Source organism: Peromyscus maniculatus, chromosome 10, assembly GCF_049852395.1.
Source record: "Peromyscus maniculatus bairdii isolate BWxNUB_F1_BW_parent chromosome 10, HU_Pman_BW_mat_3.1, whole genome shotgun sequence".
In the NCBI taxonomy this organism is placed as follows: Eukaryota; Metazoa; Chordata; class Mammalia; order Rodentia; family Cricetidae; genus Peromyscus; species Peromyscus maniculatus.
Window position 1 is genome coordinate 59,659,196 of NC_134861.1, and position 18,460 is coordinate 59,677,655.

The 18,460-nt window shown below is 46.6% G+C and overlaps 1 protein-coding gene and 1 long non-coding RNA gene across 10 annotated transcripts in view; one reads left to right on the forward strand and one right to left on the reverse strand.

Moving 5' to 3' along the window:
- Positions 1-18,460, forward strand: part of Tbc1d1 (TBC1 domain family member 1) — a 199,138-nt gene that overhangs the window by 79,008 nt on the left and 101,670 nt on the right. The window contains exon 1 of one of the 9 annotated variants that reach the window (XM_076546323.1): positions 2,338-2,563. The exons of 3 other annotated variants lie outside the window; for them this stretch is intronic. In XM_076546323.1, the coding sequence (XP_076402438.1) occupies positions 2,534-2,563 (30 nt within the window). In that variant the 5' untranslated portion in view covers positions 2,338-2,533. Of the gene's footprint in view, positions 1-2,337; positions 2,564-2,779; positions 3,456-15,452; positions 15,497-17,183; positions 17,439-18,460 lie in introns of those variants that run through there. 5 more of the 9 variants (XM_076546324.1, XM_076546327.1, XM_076546329.1 and 2 more) reach the window with 5 other exon arrangements.
- LOC143267612 (uncharacterized) lies at positions 13,455-15,365 on the reverse strand. Its single transcript, XR_013042913.1, has 2 exons — positions 14,582-15,365; positions 13,455-13,854 (listed from the first exon to the last, which is right to left on the reverse strand). It is a non-coding gene; the product is annotated as an uncharacterized LOC143267612 (long non-coding RNA).

Below are 18,460 nucleotides of genomic sequence, written 5' to 3' on the forward strand. Positions count from 1 at the left end.
CTTGCCTTTTCTAACACACCCCAAGGAACCTCCGTATGTTCAGCCACCCAAAAGCTATGCCCTATCCTTTTTTGTTTGTTTGTTTTTTCAAGACAGGGTTTTTCTGTGTAACAGTCCTGGCTGCCCTGGAACTCGCTTTGTAGACCAGGTTGGCCTCAAACTCACTGAGATCTACCTGCCTCTGCCTCCCAAGTGCTGGGATTAAAGGCGTGCACCACCACAGCCCGGCTCCTCTGGGTTTTTATGACGCCCTCTTCACATGGTCATGATTACTAATAGACTGGCTGGGGAACTCCAACAAACAAGGCTTGTCTGTGTCGCCGTCTTCATGGCCTCTCTGTGTAGCATTCCTTTCTTAAGAGATGGGACAGGCTCCATCTGGAATGAGGGAGGTTTTTTTTGTTTGTTTGTTTTAACCTGCTATTGGACAAGAACAGACAGGTCAGATCTCTTTAGGGCCAGATCCAAGAAAGAATGTGAGGGCAGATTACGAGTTGCCGTGAGCTCCCTTGGAGAAGAGAAACTCATTTTCACGGCTGCCCTTTGGAAAGGGTTTCTTAAGCCATTCACTGTGGACAAAAGCCAAAACATACTTATATCGAAAGTCCTGAGAGAAAGGCTGAGTGTCTGTATTCCTAATGGATTGACAGTCCATGCTGAGGTTGCTGGTCCACAGATCACAATGTGAGGAGTTAGGTCACAGAGACGGGCTTTTGCTTTAATAGAACTCTTAGATTTCCTCTTTCTGTCTGCTCCAGAGTGTGTGTGTGTGTGTGTGTGTGTGTGTGTGTGTGTGTGTGTGTGTGCGAGCGCGCGCGCTTCCAGGAACGTGACTGATTAATGAATGAACGCACGCACCGCAGATACCAAAGCTGCTTCCAAGATGCTTTTCAATGACTCCGGGTCCTTCCTTGAAATGCTCTCTCTTGATTTTGCTCATGCCTTTACGGCTTCTCTCCTACGTGTGTGCTCCACCAGGAAAGGGAAAAAGAACACAGCCCTCTCCGGTTACCTTGCATGCCCCTGGGCAGTCTGCCCCAGACGGAACCATCTTCTTTCCTTCTAAGAAATAAAATGCACAAGGGCAGAGATGTCACTTCTGAGATTAATTTGACAAAAGGACTGACTCCCCTTTGGGACACGGCCCTCTACCTGGAACGCTTACGTTGAGGTGCAGTGATCAGCTCTGCTTTGGGGAACACCAAGTCCTGGCGGTTCAATTTTCCCACGGGGTCCCGAATCCTAGGAGCACATCTGTGTTGGTTTGGAGGTGGATTCTTCCGTCACATCCAAGCCTGGGATACATGCAGCCTCGCCTTACTGCCTGCCTTAAACCCAGGGAAGACCTTGAGCCCGCCAAGTGCTCCTGAGTTTCTGCCCCACAGGATTTGTTACCATAGCAGCTCATTTTGGGGACAACTTGTTAATAGTGGCAGTCCATAACTAACAACTGCTAAGATGCCAGGTATGTGGATACTATTAAAATACGATGAAGATCATGCACACTCGATATGATAAAGTGGAAAGAAAAGGACTCTCATGGGCTGGGTTTACCAGTGGGCGGAGGAACTGTGAGCGCTGCTCTGACACATGTGTGCATCACACACCAACTACTCCAGACCTTTGGACTTGTATTTTCTCAACGTGGAAGTTGGGAGCGTCTGGAGAGGAAACTCACTTTAACCTTTGTAGCAGCCATAATCTGATCACCCGGCCTCACCACCTGACCTGGAAAGGGAATTTTATTACCTCCAGGTTGGAGAGAAGTCCTTTGCCTTGGGCTGGATTTCTGTCTCCTTAGCTGGGGTTTAAGAAGCCAAGGAAAGCACCTCTGGTTATGTAAAAGTATCAGGGACTTGGTAACGCTAGTCCTTTTGTCATCAGACATTCTGAGAAGTTAGGGAGAAACGCCATGGGGCTAGGAGCAACCCACTCCCCCACCCCTCCAAGCTGGGCTCCAACTCTGCAGTTCTAACATGAGAGGGAGGAGAGAGATCCACCCTGGGGAAGCCTTGTGTTCATTCCAACGCTGCGTTTTTGTTTTTTTTTTTTTTTAAATCAGAGGAAGAAAGCGAGAGACTTAAGATTCCTGAAGTTGCACGAAAAGACCCGGAGACCTGTAGAGTCCCTATCCCTCCCTCCCTCCTTCCTTCCCTCCCTCCCTCCCCAGTCACCAGGGACCGAGCACCCGGGACGTCCACAGAGGGCGACCCTTGCACACTTCCCAACTTCCCGCGTGAGCAGGTCCGGATGGGCGGGGCGAGGGGGCGTGCCCAGCCGGGGGCGTGGTCGGTAGAGCCCCTCCCCACCCCCCTGTCTCTCCGCCCACTTCCCTTTCTCAATGTGCCGCCCGGCGGGCTCGCCCTCTCGGGCTGTGACGCTCGGGGAGGGGCGGAGCCCGCCGCCTGGCCGCCGTCTCGGGACGATGCCCGCACTCCGCCGCGCCCCGAGCCCGCCCCCGGCCATCCGCAGGCCCACGGGCAGGCGCGTGTGAGCGGGAGCGGCGGGCGAGGAGCCGCCGCCCGGCCCCGCGATGTCACCATTGTTCAGCTGGGTGGCCAAGGTAGGCGGCGGCGGCGGCGGGCCGGAGCTACCGAGGGCCGGGGGACGGTGGTGGTGGTGGTGGTGGGGGGAGCCCTCCAACTGCCGGGCCTCTGCGCGGCGGGGGAGCGGGGCGGGAGGCCGTTCGAGCGAGCCCCGGAGTACTTTTCATTCATTCCTCCTCGCACCCCGTGGGCCAGCCTCCCAGAAGGCGTCGCGCCCGTTTCCCGGCTGGGGAGACTGAGGCACGGCCGGAGTCCCAGGTGTGGTCCTGGATCGCCGTTGGACCGCCCCTGCCGTCCTGGATCCTCTCTCTCTCTCTCTCTCTCTCTCTCTCTCTCTCTCTCTCTCTCTCTCTCTCTCTGCGAGGGGTGGTTGGGGCGGGTAGCGGAGGATGTTGCTTGGCTTTAGCTTTTTTTTTTAACTTGCCGTTTTCAGAGGACAGGCTCCGAGGTCTTACGTGTGGGAAGTGTAACTTTCTCTGTCTGCACTGCAAAGTTTTTATGACTGCAGCGCTCCCGCTTCCAGAGCCGAGCGTTAGAAATCCAGGCCGTCTCAGGGCTGCTAAACTAAAAAAGTTGGCGGATTTGCCGGGATTGCCTCCAACCTTGCCTGGGTTGTGTGGCTTTTGACTCATGAATGCATTGCTCCCAGCCATGAAAAGACGCCCAGCTCCTCTCTTGGATATGATACCCCTCTGTGTGTAATAACTTCACCTCGAGAGAACCCGTTAGCTTGTCTCTGACCCTTTATAAATAGTAGTTAGACGGGAGTTATACCTCCAGTTATGATGCGAGGCGTTCAGAGTGTTGTGTGTGTGTTTTTCCCTTAATTACATTTTTTTCTGAATACCTGTTTGGGAGCAGATGTGGCTTCGCCTGTAATTTAAGTAATAAAGTGGAGACGGAAACTAGGTAAGGCTAGTTTTATGAGATGACACCAAGAAACAGCATTCCACCTGAGTCCTTACTAGAGTCGCCTCCAGAAGCAGCGGGTGCCACACTGAGAGGGTTTGGAGAAAACGTTAGAGCCTGTACATAAAGTATAATTTTCTACTGAAAAAAAAAAAAAAGATACTGTCCACAGTTTTGCTTTCAAAGAATCTTTTAACTTTTCTTAGTAACGATAAATTAAAAAAAAACAGTATTAATGTAGTTTACAAAGTGATTCAGAATATGTATATTCTTCAGGTTGCAGACCTGAATTGCTTTATTATTGTTCTTGGTATTTACTTGTTTATTTCGGTTATTGTTGGTTTTTAATATTGCACTCTAAGGAGACAAATTGAGCTTCACGGAGATGTTGGATTCCAACACCAGCAAGGTGTAGATTGTAAAGATCTACCATTCTTAAAATAACAACAACAAAAATCCCCAAACCTGCTACTGCTTCTTTGTCTTTCAGTTTTATTGACTTCCCTGGAGCATTTTTAATAACTTGCTGTTCACTGTAGGAGTGAGATGGACCTTTGTTGACTTTGTTTGCAGACCAAAGCCTTATTTCAAATAGCATGTGAAGACTCAGCCTCCTTCAAGGGGCGGTTCTCCTGCGGAGTACGGACAGCCACACTGTGCTCATAGCTTGATTTTGATTCTGAATTATGTTGTTCTTGAACTGGTGTTAAAAACTTAGGCCACTAATAGCACAAAACAAAACAAAGCAAAAAAACTACTCGGTATTTTTAGAGCAAATTTCTCTTTAGTTGTCGATATTATTTATTTATTTTTGAGAAAGGGTCTCACTATGTACCCTTGGCTGGTCTGGAACTGGCTAGGTGGACCAGGATGGCCTCAAACTCAAAGAGATCCACCAGCACTTGGTCTGGTCTCTCACATCTTGGAATTAAGGTTGTATGCTGCCATGCCCAATCATAAAATTATATATGTACATATATATTTTCCAGGTAGCTCATGTAATTATTGTAGATTACATCTTGAATTAATTTTTTCACCCAGTGTTATTTTGTGAATGAAGAATGTGACCTTTTTTGAGAGTATTTCATAAACTAGGCTGTGGTCGTGCGTACCTGTAACCCCAGCAGGTCAGGAGTTTGGGGTCATCCTCAGCTACATAGCGAGGTGAGGTCAGTCTAGGCTTCAAGAAACTCATTCTTAAACTAAAACAAATCCAAAAAGAAAGAAAGAAAAGCTACGTGGGATTATAGACTATAAGAGTGACATTCATTTTATGGGGACCTGTGCAGACCTGTGCTTGTTTATGGTGAAGACTTTGTTTTAAAATTGGGAATGGTCTAAAGGCAGAAACAAAGGCGTAGATAACACACACAATGGGCATAATCCTAACGGGCATTTATATTCAATTTAAAAATGCTTACGATCACTCTCATATTCACCAGCATAGGCCTCCTACCACATCTGTCTATCATTCAGCTGATTTATTTTCCATTTTGACCTTGGCAGCCGAAGCTCTGCACCTGGTAGAGAGGAAAAGGGGAGTGGGCGTTGTTGATGTAGATGGATACCTGAGCTGGCATTCTCCTTGTGTGAATGGTGACTCGGTAACCATAGAGAGCAATTTAGTAATGAAGGAATAGGACCTAGATGGGACACCGTTTAAGAGTTTTTGTTGTTGTTTTGCTTTTAAATGAGCACACCCTTTTCTGCTTTTAGCTGAGATGAATTGCTTGGTCAGGGCCTTCACTGAGTAAATGGTGGAGCTGGGCTTTAAGTACAGTTTCTTCATAAATCTTCCCGGAGAGGCCTGTTCCCCTCCCCCATAAAAATAAAAAGGAACTTCTCGAGCTTTATGGTTTTTAGACGAAACCCGCAGGTGCTCCCCCAGCCCCAGAGCCCTGAACTTGTCTGTTGATTCACTCTGCCTCTGGGTATCTGTTAGTGAAAACTGACCTCAGAAGACCTGCCAGACCACCCTAGGAATCTACTTGGATCTGTACCTGCCTGTAAAGATTGTGACTAAGGTTATTGCTAGTATCACAGGATTTTGAGTATATATCAGTTTACAGATAAAAATGGAAAACGGCATGTAAAAATGTAGGTAGACTTGCTGTGTCTGAAATTCAAGGTGTTTTCATATGGTTTGTGCTGTATATTATTTTCCAGGGCTTATAGGTTTATTCAACAAGTGTATGTTGGGTACAGTCAGTATACCTGGTAGTTAATATTCATGCTCTAGAGTAGCAGTTATCAGCTGGTCTGGACCCCTTTAGGGGGTCACATATCGGATATTCTTCATATCAGATATTAAAGATTCATAATAGCAAAATGACAATTATGAAGTAGTAATAATGAAGTAATTGTATGGTTGGGGGTCACCACAACATGAGGAACTGTATTAAAGGGTCGCAGCATTAGGAAGGTTGAGAACCACTGCACTAGAGGTGTATTTTACACAGTAGGTTTGTCCTTTAGGAACAAACTGCACATTGAAAATTTTCATTTTTGTGTTTTGTTTGCGACAGGATCTCACTATCTAGCCTAACTGTTCTCAAACATGTGATCCCCCTGCCTCTGCCTCCTGAAGTGTGTGTGTGTGTGTGTGTGTGTGTGTGTGTGTGTGTGTGTGTGTATGTCAGGGCTGGGAGGGCCCGGGGCGGTCTTCCTATAAACTATAAACTCATGGAGATCCTCCTGCTTCTACCTCCCAAGTGTTGGATTAAAGACATGCACCACCATACCTAGCTCACACTGAAGTTTTATAAGGCAAATATTTTAAAATGCCTTAGGAAAGAAATAATTTTTTAAATAAGTAATTGATTGCTAATTAATAAAACCAAGCATTTCATATTTTCTCTTTGTGTAAAACATACATTTATAGCCATTTTCATTTGATAGGTCACTTAGTATACAGATACTTACAGTGCATCTGCGCTATGCCAGGCTGTTGTGAGGAGCTGGAGGTTCAGCCTTAGAGAGGTAGACCAGTTCCCCATTTTTGCGGTCTTTGCATTCTAATCAGGAGAGGCAGAGAAGCAAATAGATAAGCAAGGTAATTTCAGCTGGTGGTCAGTGCTGGGAAGAGAAGTAGTCTGAGAGGGTGTGGGGACTGGGTGGGGTGGGAAATGCCCCTCAGCTTGCTCTGGGGCCCAGCAGCAGCAGGAAGGCCCAGTGAGCTGGTCCAGAGAAGCAGACTCCATCCGGAGCATGGAGGGCGTTCTCGGCCAGGTGGAGGAGAGTTCGGAGCGCAGGGTTGGGTTTGGAATTGTGTGTAAACACAGCGGGAGGCCAGTAGATGGGTGGAAAGGAAGTGGTGGTGTCCGCCGACGTTTGTTGTGGATGGGAGGAGGAGGAGGACTTCTTGGGCTCTACTCGGCCTGTTAGGAGGTAATGCTGGTAACCTAGACCTGGGTAGTGAGGAAGGCTGGCCGTGTGGTCGTGCTTGGGCTTTTGAAATGCTCTGGCCTGCTGGCTCTGCGCAGCCTGCTTTCCTGAAGCAGTGTGTTGCTGCTGCCTTGTTGAGGACAAGTGCATCTTGTTCTTTGATCAGCTGCTTCTAACCACAGCGTTTGTTCAAGTCCTGTCCTGGCTCCTAGCTTATTTGTTCACCTTTGAGGTTCTCTGCGCCGGGAGCAGCCCACCTTCAGTGCCAGCAGCCAGTCAGCTGGACATGCTCTTGGGTTCACCAGAACACAGCACAGCCGCCGTCACGGCGCTCTTCCTGGGAGAAGTGTCCACCTGGCTATTGCCCGTGTTTATTTTGGCAACACCGAAGTCACTTGAAGTCAGTCCCCTGCCGGTTTGTCCTTGAGATGTGTCCTTAAAGCACAGACGTTTTCTTCTCTATACCAATGCTACATTTAATTAGTGGTTGCTTAAGTTTAATAAAGAGCGAAGAACTCCTTAATAATAGTCAAACCATCCCTTGAACTTGGAAAATGTGCTGCCTCTGCTGAGTGCAGCTGGAGTAGGCCACACGTGAGCAGAGCTTCGATGGAGACTTTATCTCTGTCTGTAGTGGTGCAGATTCTCTTGGGCTAGTAACTCAAGCATAGGTTGTTCTTCTGAAGAGAGAATGGAGGAATGCCAGAGTGGAGGACAGTCTCGGCAGAACACAGCCAGAGCAGGTCTCGTCAGGAGAGAGAAGGTTAATCACCTTTTGTTCCTTGGATGAGTTAGTTCCCTAACGCATCTTAGTCTGTATGTGTCTGTGTCGTAGTAGTAGTCCATTTCTGTCAAAACCCTTCCCTCCTCTGCCCTTTGCCTCAGGCATCTCTGATTAATCATTCATCTGTTGGATGAGTGGAGAGTAACGGGAAGAGCAGGGCAGGGCTGCTTTTGTGGGCTGCTAGAATTGCAGGTGAAGAGGCTGGAATACTGTGAGCACTGCAGTCCCCTGTGGGTGGCTAGGCTTGGGGGAGATCGAGCAGCAGGTGCAGGTGAGGCTGGACAAGTGCGTGGTCACCTGGACACCCGTGAAATGCAGCCTCCTTCAGGAAAGCTTTCGTTTGATCCCGGGACACTGGGGAGCCTGTAGAGACCATCACTGGTCTCCCTCAGACCTGAAGCTGAAGTTGGTCCACTCTGAGAGATGCCGTGTGTTGTGGTTATTTAAGTATCACGCTTGAGAGGGAGAGGTTGGAAGGTCTGGGAGGTTGAGGCCAGCCCACTTGACATAGGGCGCTGGAGGTGGTCAGGGCCACATAAGAGAGCCAGGAGGAAGTGGCGTTTGTTCCACAGACACATTGAGTAGAAGATGCAGAGGTTTCCTACCTAGCCTGCCTGCACCCTCCTCACAGTCCGTCCTGTTAGCAGCCCACACTGGGGCGGCCCTCTGGTGGGCATGGACAAACGAACAGTGAGCTGTACCAGCTCCCAGTGTCTACAGAACAGTGCCTTCTAGACCCTCTCTGTGTGTCCCTTCTCCCCCTGAACCTGGGAGAAACATGAATCTTTTTCTTGTCTGTGTTTATCCCACAACTATACCGTATACAACCTTTCCAGATTGACCCCTTTTATCTAGAAATATACCTTCCTACATCCTTGTTTTTTATTTTATGAGTATGCATGTTTTGCATGAATGTATGTGTACCAGGTGAGTGCCTGCAGATGTCAGATGAAGGCATCAGATCCACTGAAACTGTAGTTACAGATAGTTGTGAGCTACCATGTAGGTGCTGGGAATCGAACCCCTGTCCTCAGCAAGAACAGCTAGAGCTCTTAATCACTGAGCTATCTCTCCAGCCCCCTACCCCCAGGCTTAATATCTCATTTCTTTCTATTGCTGAATAGTACTCCATTATTGGAATGTTTTGTAGCTCACCCATTTACCTCTAGACAGAGGGCCTTAGTTGTGTTTAAGTTTTGGCGATTATAAATAAAGCTACGACTATCATGTTTGTAGGTTTTTCTGTGAGTATATATTTTCTACCTTTTGGGGTGGAAACCATGGAACATTTCTGGGTCATATGGTAAATGTCCATTTGCTTTTGTGAGGAATGTCCAGTCTTCCATTTTGCATTTCTACCAGCAATAAGGACAGTTCCTGTTGCTGTGTTCTTGCCTGAGTTCGGTGGTCTAATGTTTACAATAGGTTCTGGGTTGTTTTTGAGACAATAGAAAAGATGTCTTGTGGCACACGCATTATGTTGGTCACAGTTGACAAGAGAACAGATTGCAGAGTGCCGTGGGCCGGGGCAGAGGACCACCAGGGACTCTTTGGGTTGCATCAAATGAGGCAGGACCCTCAGAGCTGGTCGTGGTGGTGAGATGTTGACGGAAGTTCTAGATCTTTGGAGACAAATGATCGATGCCAGTGTGCACTCCAACAGTGAGAACCAGCCTCCTCAGTTGCCATTCTTGGTTCCGATCCCAACAGTGTAGCCTAGTTTGTTTGGACTTGGCTCCTCCTCCTGCACCTCAGCGGGCACATTTTATGCAGCGTCCACTTCGACCTCATGGTGCACGTGTTTCTCCAAGGAAGGTGATGCTAACGAAGGCTGCAAGCTGTATTTTCATAATCCTAATAGGGATGTAGTGATGTCTCCTGGTTGTTCGGGGTTGTGTTTTTCTGGGGATGTGACGTGAAGTCTTCCCCTTGGTTCATTTCAGGAGCAGAAATAATACTCTTTTGAGTTTTTAAAAAAAGATTTACTTTACTACTTTAGATGTATACAATTCTCTCTCTCTCTGGTGTGTGTGTGTGTGTGTGTGTGTGTGTGTGTGTGTGTGTGTGTGTGTACATGCATAGTGGTGCCCCTCAAGGCCAGAAGAGATTGTTGTATCCCTTGGAGCTAGAGTTAGCAGTGGTTAGTTACTCAAGTGGGTGCTGGGAACTGAACTCCAGTGTAGTTTGTTTTTTTTTTTTTTTTTTTTACTCTTTGGGGACCTGCCACCCAGCTCCTAAATAAATACATGGAGACTTATTCTTTCTTATGAATGCCCTCTAACTTAAATTATCCCATCTCTAACTATGTTTTGCCTCTGGGCTTTTTACCTTTTTTTTGGGGGGGGGTTCAAGATAGGGTTTCTCTGTGTAGCTTTGGTGCCTGTCCTGGATCTCACTCCTTAGACCAGGCTGGCTTTGAACTCACAGAAATCCACCAGGCTCTGCCTCCTGAGTTCTGAGATTAAAGGCATGTGCCCGACCGCCTGGCCACCTTTCTTTATTCTGTATACCTTTCTTTCCTTCTTATTCCATGGCTGGCTATGTGGCAGGCCCCTGGCATCCTCCTGTTCCTCCTTTTCTTGCTCCTTGATCATTTCCCTAGATTTCTCCCATTTATTCTCTCTGCCTGGAAGCCCTGCCTACCCTTTTTCCAGCCTAGCTATTGGCGGTTCAACCTTTTTATTTGACCAATCAGGTGTTTCAGGCAGGCACAGTAACACCGCTTCCCAGAGTTAAACAAATGCAACAAATCTCTGCCTCATTAAACAAATATTCCACAGCATAAACAAATGTAACACATCTTAAGCCAATATTCTGTGACACCCCAGTCTCCCGGGAGAACAGCAAATGCTGCTAACTGCTGAGCCACCTCTTCAGCCCTTTTGAATTCTCATACAGCAATATGTAGGCACATCTATGAAACCTATGGAAAAACAAATCTTCAGTTAGATTTGTGAGACTATAAATGGAGCTGTAGGTTTTCTCCGTCCCGCCCGGCCCCGCGGTCCCTGCAGCCACTTCTAAAACAATCACTCAGAGGCTTAATATTATTTACAAACTGTATGGCCTATCGCAGGCCTCTTGCTGGCTAGCTCATATCTTAATCTATGTTTTATTTCTATTTTTATTAATCTATGTTTTGCCATCTGTTCCGTGGCTTTACCAGTCTGGTGGCATGTTGCTCCTTGGGCGGCAGGCTGGCTTCTCTCCAGGCAGGCTGGCGTCTCTCTCCAGACTCCACCTTTGTCTTTCCTGTCTCTCTCCTTGGATTTCTCACTTCTTTTTTTTTTTTTTTTTTTTTGGTTTTTCGAGACAGGGTTTCTCTGTGTAGCTTTGCGCCTTTCCTGGAACTCACTTGGTAGCCCAGGCTGGCCTCGAACTCACAAAGATCCACCTGCCTCTGCCTCCCGAGTGCTGGGATTAAAGGCGTGCGCCACCACCGCCCGGCCTGGATTTCTCACTTCTAAGCTGCCTTGCCATAGGCCAAAGCAGCTTATTTATTAACCAATGGGAACAACATATTCACAGCATACAGAAAGACATCCCCCAGCATATAAACTTAAATATCTCAGACTGATTCCACTAACAAATTACTGTTATCTTTGGTTTTGTTATAAACATAATGATGAATCAGTATTCTACATTGTTTTGTTAAATTTATCTGAAAAAAATATGGGAAGATCATTTCCTAGTGTTCATATGCTCTGATTCTTTCCTGCAGATTATTTTGTATCTGTCATGTGTTATGACAGAAGAGATGCATGAACTCTGTTTACTTACTTCGACCAAAACTGTCCGAGTTGATTTTGCTAAGTCTGTTTTCTCATTCTAAAAAGAATTTCACATCTGTTTGTTCTTTGTGTCTTTTTGTTTGTACAATCTCTTTTTCATCCAGATCTATTAACATCAAAATATGCCTAGGGAACTGTGAAGACCATTTGTAAACAGACTGTTTAGATCCTAGTTAGATGGGTAGTTGAGGTGAGTGGATGTTGTACTCGTGAAGAGTTAGATGCTGTGTGGACAGAAATGAAGCGACTTTCTGCGCCTTGCAGGAGGGGACTTGTGAAGGAGGCTCATTGTAATGTGAATGTGGCTGCCTGTGAATGGCCCAGCCAGGGTTGTGAGGAGACTAGCAGGTGAGGTCTGAGTGAGCCCTCCAGGAAAGGGCACATGGAGGTCACAGTGTGGTAGGTTATGTGAAAACACGGAGGGAAACCCTAGTGGAGTTTCCTCACATGCCTGAATTATTCAGGGTGGTTTTCCAAACTCTGCTTTTAATTTTATTTTTTTAAAGATTCGTTATTTTCTAATTAATTGTATTGTGTGTCTTCATGTGGGTATGTGGTCGTGAGTGCAGGTGCCCAAGAAAGCCGGAGGTGTCGCATCCTATGGAGCTGGAGTTACAGGTGGTTGTGAGCCACCTGCCCTGGGTGCTGGGAACCAAACTCATACCCTCTGCGAGAGCGGCAGGTGCTCTTAACTGTTGAGCCATCTCTCCAGCTCTGTGGTTCCCAACCTTCCTGATGCTGACACTCTTTAATACAGTTCCTTAGGTTGTGGTGACCCCAGCCATAAACTTGTTTTCGTTGCTACTTCATAACTGTAATTTTGCTGCTATTATGAATTGTAGTGTAAATATCTGCGTTTTCTGGTGGTCCTGAATGACCCATAAGGGGTTACGACCTACAGGTTAAGAACCACTTTTTCCTCCCCGACTCTAATTTTCTTCTTTTGAGAATTTCATACAATGAAATTGTATCCTAGTCACCCCCCTCCCCAAACTCCTCCCAGACCTACCTCTCTTTCCTACCCACTTAAATTTGTGTCATCTTTTCCTTTTAAATCAAGTCTAGTTTGTGTTGCCTACACACTCTTTGCCTTCTTTCCTTTCCCCAACTCTCCCGTGTGTTTTCCTCCTCCCACCCCCTCCCTCTCACATCCCTGGCCTCCCCCTTTTAAGTTGTTATTGGTATATATATATATATATATATATATATATATATATATATATATATCACAAATACATGTGCTGTATATACATATATGCATAAATGCATAGATATAGCCTGCTGAGTCCACTCAGCATTACATGTGTGTGATTTCAGGACGATCCATTGGTGTTGGATAATCAGGTGACTCCTCCATGGTGGAGGACTGTTTCTCCCCGCCTCAGCATCCCCTAGTTCCCTGTAGTATTTGTCCAGGGCTACAGCCCCTGAGTGGTCTCTTTAGCGCATCAGTTGGTGTCCGTATTCAGGGCTTGTTTAGGCTGACCATGTTGTAGAGGTGTCCTGAGTGAAGCGTCACTCGCATTTCTAGGAGACACAATCAACAGTGGATTTCCTGGTCTTTTGGCCTCACAGTCTTTCCACGCCCACTTCCCCGTTCTGTGGTCCATGGTGGCACAGCTGGCCAGACTGTTGGTTGCTTCCCTCCCTTGGCAGTTTGCATAGCACCTCCTGTCACCATCTTTAACCCTGGGGACTTGGGGAGATGCAGCACTGAGGGAGCCTTGGCTTCCACCCCAGCACATCCTGGTAATGATGGTGGTCAGGTGTGGTCATTCTGCTGGAACTCAGTCCCGTTGTTCGGAGTAAGTGAAATGGAGGTTTGGACGTGACTCCGTTCCTTCTTTTCTACGTAAGGAAACTGGTACCCAGAGCAGTCTGTTTTGGTCACTAAGTTCACATAGCTGGTTTATGGCTAAACTTCAGCCCAAATTTCTGTCTCTGGGTTTTGCATACATTAATTTTGCCTTGCTGATTTGCTTGCACTGTCTTCAAACTGTTCTAACGAGTCAAAGCTATACATGTCTTTGAAACAGTGTATTGTACTTCACCGTATTTTATTTAGTCACGTAAGAGCGTACTTGTGAATTTCAGATCCCGATGGCCATGGGAAATGGACAGGGTAGGTAGGAAGTGTGAGCAGTGGTTGGGGTCAGTGGAGATCCTTTGACCTAGGAAAAGTGCAATAAACGTGAGGCCCCCGTGGCCTGGAAGGGCCAGCTGTATGAACTGTGTGCAGGGAGAAAGTGTGGCCCGAGCCTTTGCAGAGTGAAAGCTGTTGGAGTTCAGTTGGCAGAGTCCTTCCCTGGCGCTGAGTGGTCCACACACTGGTCCATTTAGTTCTCTTGTTTCCAGGAAGACTCCTAGGAAGTGGACTACATGTATAATGCATTTCCTTTCCTCCCATAGTGGTGATTGACTTTGTCTAGAAAAGCATTACCTACATTGGGCATTTAAGAGAAGGGAAAGTTGGGTTAGCATTAAAAAAGAAAGAGATGATTACACTTCTGAACACTGTGTGTGCTAGCCATTATGTTGGGAGTAGTCAAGTTCAACAACGTCACTGATTCTTGGAATAATTGTGATACTAGTGTGATTGACTCTTCCTGTGTGTTTTGTTGGTGTGTGTGTGGGGGTGGGGTGGGAATATGAAGAAACCACAGTTTAGAGAAGCTAGGTAACTTATCAACCATTTTAAAATTAAAATAGAATAAGGATTATTCTATTTTATGTGATATGTTTTGCCTGCTTGTATGTCTGTGCATCACGTGTGTGCAGTACCAGTGGAGGCCAAAAGAGGGAGTCATATCCCATGAAACTGGAGTTGAGAGCAGCCATATGGGGGCTGGAGTTGAACCAGTCAGTGCTCTTAGAAGTGCTGAGCCATTCCTCTGGCCCATCATAGCTATCTTTACTTTTTTTTTTTTTTTTTTTTTTTTTGAGAAAGGGGTTCAGGACAGGGTTTCTTTGTGTAGTCCTGGCTGACCTGGAACTTGTTCTGTAGACCAGGCTGGTCTCTAACTCACAGAGACATAGCTATTTTTGAACGTTACGTTTTTATAGACAGATGAAGTTGTATTTACTATACCCTTTGTGATGTTTTGAAGTATATACACCACAGAATGACTAACTAGTTGGCTGGCACACACCGTATCTTACATACTCACTGCTTTTATGGAGAGACACTTCACATAGTTCTTTGCTCTTTACCAAGAGCACGATGCATGATTAGCTGTAGTCACCGTGTCGAACAGCAGAAATCATAGCTACTAAGATTAAGGGTTGAGTTGTCTGGTTCGAAGTTTACCATGCATTATCTGCCATAGCTGTGCTGTCCGGGTACCTGGGGGATGTTCTTGTTATGAAACGTGGCAGAACTTGGAAAAAGACCTTGTCCACTGAGAAGCAGACCTGCTCTTCTTAAGAGAAAGGCATAAAATGACCAACCATCCTGCTTCAGAAAGTAGGCATCCAAGGGTGGAACCAGCTGCCAGGAACAACTACTTTCAGTGTCCCCGAATTTCAGGAGTTCTTGGCCAGAGAGAGAAGAAAGCCACGGTGGAGAGAGAAGGCATGGTGGAAAATGAAAGATGGATCAGGACTGGAAGGGTGTTAGGGGGAGAGGTCAGCTGTGAGGCGATGGAGGCCCAAGTTCTCACTTACGGTTACTGGGTCTGTCTTCTCTTGCCCACTCCCTTTCTTCCTCTTTCACCCCCTCTCCTCTTTCCTCTTCTTCTTTCCTTCCTTGTCCCTTGTCTCTGTAGCCCAGGCTGGCCTGGAACTCGTGGTCCCCCGCCTAGGCCTTCAAGGGCTGGGGTTGCACCTTCACACCCCCACACATGGCTTGCCAAGCTTGCTGGAGCTTGGATTTATGGGATAACTGATGGTATCCACATCTTTGCAGTCTTCTCAGCTTGGGTGTGTCAGACTTCCCTGTGCCCCGGTTCCTGATCTGTGAGCATAGGGTGTTGAATGATCACTGTATTCTGGTTCCATTTGGAATTTGGTTTTGTGATTGCAACTCGGGGGGGGGGGGGGGCGGGGGGGGAAGGGGCAGAATCATAAATCTTCATCCGTCTCTGGTAAGAGGGAACAAGTTCTTGGAGTGATTGCAGTCTCACTGTTTCTAAATGTCGGTGTGTTTGTCAGTAAAATGGGATAAATAGCTTTCCTTCAGGTTACTTAGCGTTTAGCTCCTCAGGATGGAACAATTCCTGGGCCAGATTAAGCACTTAAGCATGATCCATCAACACTGCCCCATTGCATTTGTGGGTAGAGATGACTCCACAGTCGCCCAGCTCTGTTCCTTCTTTTCATCTATTGTTATTACCATCATTATTCTTTGGTGGTGGGGACTGAACCTGTAGGACCCTGTAGATGCCAGGCAAGCACTCTACCACTGAACTACAATCTCAGCTCTTCCTCTTCTTAAGTGTGAGAAAAATGAAGCCTCCCATGGATGAGGTGATTACAGCTAGGATGTTCAGGGGCTGGGGAGATGACTCAGTGGGTAGAAACACTTACTGCTCTAGTGGGGAGACATGAGTTCAAATCCCCAACACCCATGTAAAAATCTTGGTATACCATGTGCACCCCTGTAACCCCAGCATGGTATGGGGTGGAGATAGAAAGATCCCTGGGGGTATAGTAGCTCTGGGTTCAGTGAGAGACCTTATGTCAAAAGCTTAGGGTGGAGAATGATGGAATAGAACTCAGCACCTGACATCCTCTCCCACCCCCCCTCTGGCTTCTGCACATGTGCACAGGTATGTGCTCCTGCATGCACACTTGCGCACACCCATTCACTCATATACACACACCGCACACGTACCAAGAAGGAGTCCCGACCAGTGCTCTTTTATCATTCCACGCTTGCTGTCATGCCTGGGTTCGTTTTGTGCGTGCTGTGGGGGTTAAACACAAGCTCTTGCTCAGTAGGCCGGAACAAGAACATGATGCTTCTGTCAAGCATCACATCGTTTAGATCAGATAAGAGGAAAAGGGGGGCAGAGAAATTACACTGGTCTCTGCCACCCGCAGCCTGAATGTCTTTGCCCAAGGTCACAACTCGGTGCCTTCTCCTGAAGCAGGCAGAGCGGGACTACTCTGCTCTCTCCGATCCTTTTCCTCTCTCGGGGTACTGTAAAGAATTTCTTAGTGCCAAGACTTTAAACTAGGAAAAGCTGGCCAACCAAGGACGGAGACTCTCCAATTTTGGAAAACTTTAAAAATAGGAAGGAAGTTTATTTGTTCAGTGAAGTTTACAATTGGAGGCCTGCTAAAGGCAGAGAATTAGCCAAGAATGGCGTTCTGCGGAAGTTCTTTTTACTGGGTGGATCCAAAGGAAACCAGTCATTAGGTGAAAATAACCTAAGATTTTTGAGACAATATTTGCTTACAGTCATTTGTGACTGTTTCTATTGTCTGTTGTTGTTTTTTAAACACAATGTAAGTTTCCAAATATAAAATACTAGAGCTTATAAAATTTGGCTTCAGAAACAAACAAAAACCCACTTACGAGTAATAAGTTAGCGGCTCCTTGTGATTATTAACAAATTATATGGTGAGTATGAAATACTAATATAGGTACTATGGTCAATGCCTTCTTATTGTTCCAGAAATAGCCATGTTCCCAAGTTTCCAAGTGAGTGGAAAGATTTCTAAAATATTTTCATTTCTCGAAATCCATGACTAATGCCTAGGAATTTGCATCACCCTGATGTTTCAGTCTGTTCCACTTGATTGTGATGTACGTGAGAGAACATTACATTCAGGCGGTTCTCTAGTGTTAATTGGCTGAGACTGTGGTGTGTGGATGGTTTTCCTCCTAGGAAAAGCTCCCTGTGCGAGACCAGGAGAGCACACAGCTGCTCTTCGGTCACCTGCTCTTCAGTGGAGCAGCGTGGTCATTCTAGACATTTGTTAAGAACCCTGGCCGCTCCAAGCCATTGTGCAGTTGGATACATTATTGTGCAAATCTGCCATGGTGCACGCAGAGTGAGACAGGACAGCTTAGAGGAAAAGGTGTGTGTGCAAAGGAATAATTGGAATCAGAATTGCTTGTAGATGGCTGTGTTAAATAGTGTTGTCTTTTAAAATGTCGTTTCCTGAGGACTGGGAGATGGTTTACTCAGTAAAGGGCTAGCTGGGTTAAGTATGAGGACCTTTGTGCATGGAGTCTTGTGAGTGAATTAGAGACTGTGATCCCAGCACTGGGGTGGGATGGGGGGCGGGGGGATTCAAGGACAGAGACAAGAGGATGCCTGAGGCTCATTGGCTAGCCTGACAAGTCAACTCAGGTGACTAGTCTCCAGGTTCAGTTGGAGACCTTGTCTCAAAAATAAGGTGGAGGGCTGGAGAGATGGCTCAGCAGTTAAGAGTACTCGCAGCTCTGCCAGAGGACCAGGGTTTATTCCTAGCACCCACATGGTGTCTAACAAATGTGTGGAACTCCAGTTCTAGGGGATCTGAGGTCAGTGCACACTTGTGGTACATTGACATGCATTTGGGCAAAACAGCCATCACATAAAACAAAAATAAATAAATCTTTTTTAAAAAGTGATGAGCAATAGAGGAAAACACCTGGCATTTACCTCTGGTTTCTACATGTCTGTGCACATATGTGCATGCACACTTCCACACATACATGAATAAACACACATGCAATACACATACAGCACACATAACACACACACACACACACACACACACACACACACACACACACACACACAGTGTTGTTTCGGTCCAAGAGCCACAGATATGCTTTGGATGTGAGTATTAAGAAACAGCTGTGGCGGTCTGGAGCACCTGTCTGCTGATTTAGGTGTGTGTTTTTACATATGCTCTCATAAGTGTGTACTTTATCTGGATTAAATAGGCAGGCAGCAGAGTGCAAGGAAGGGTCACTCTTCCCCTAAGCCTTTCATGCAGATCCAGGGTGAGTGCCAGAGGTCTTCATGATCATGGGTCACCTGCTGCTAAGCATGTAGTGCAAAACTGGTAAGGTTTGGGTCCTAGAGACACCCCACAACATGTTTCTAGAC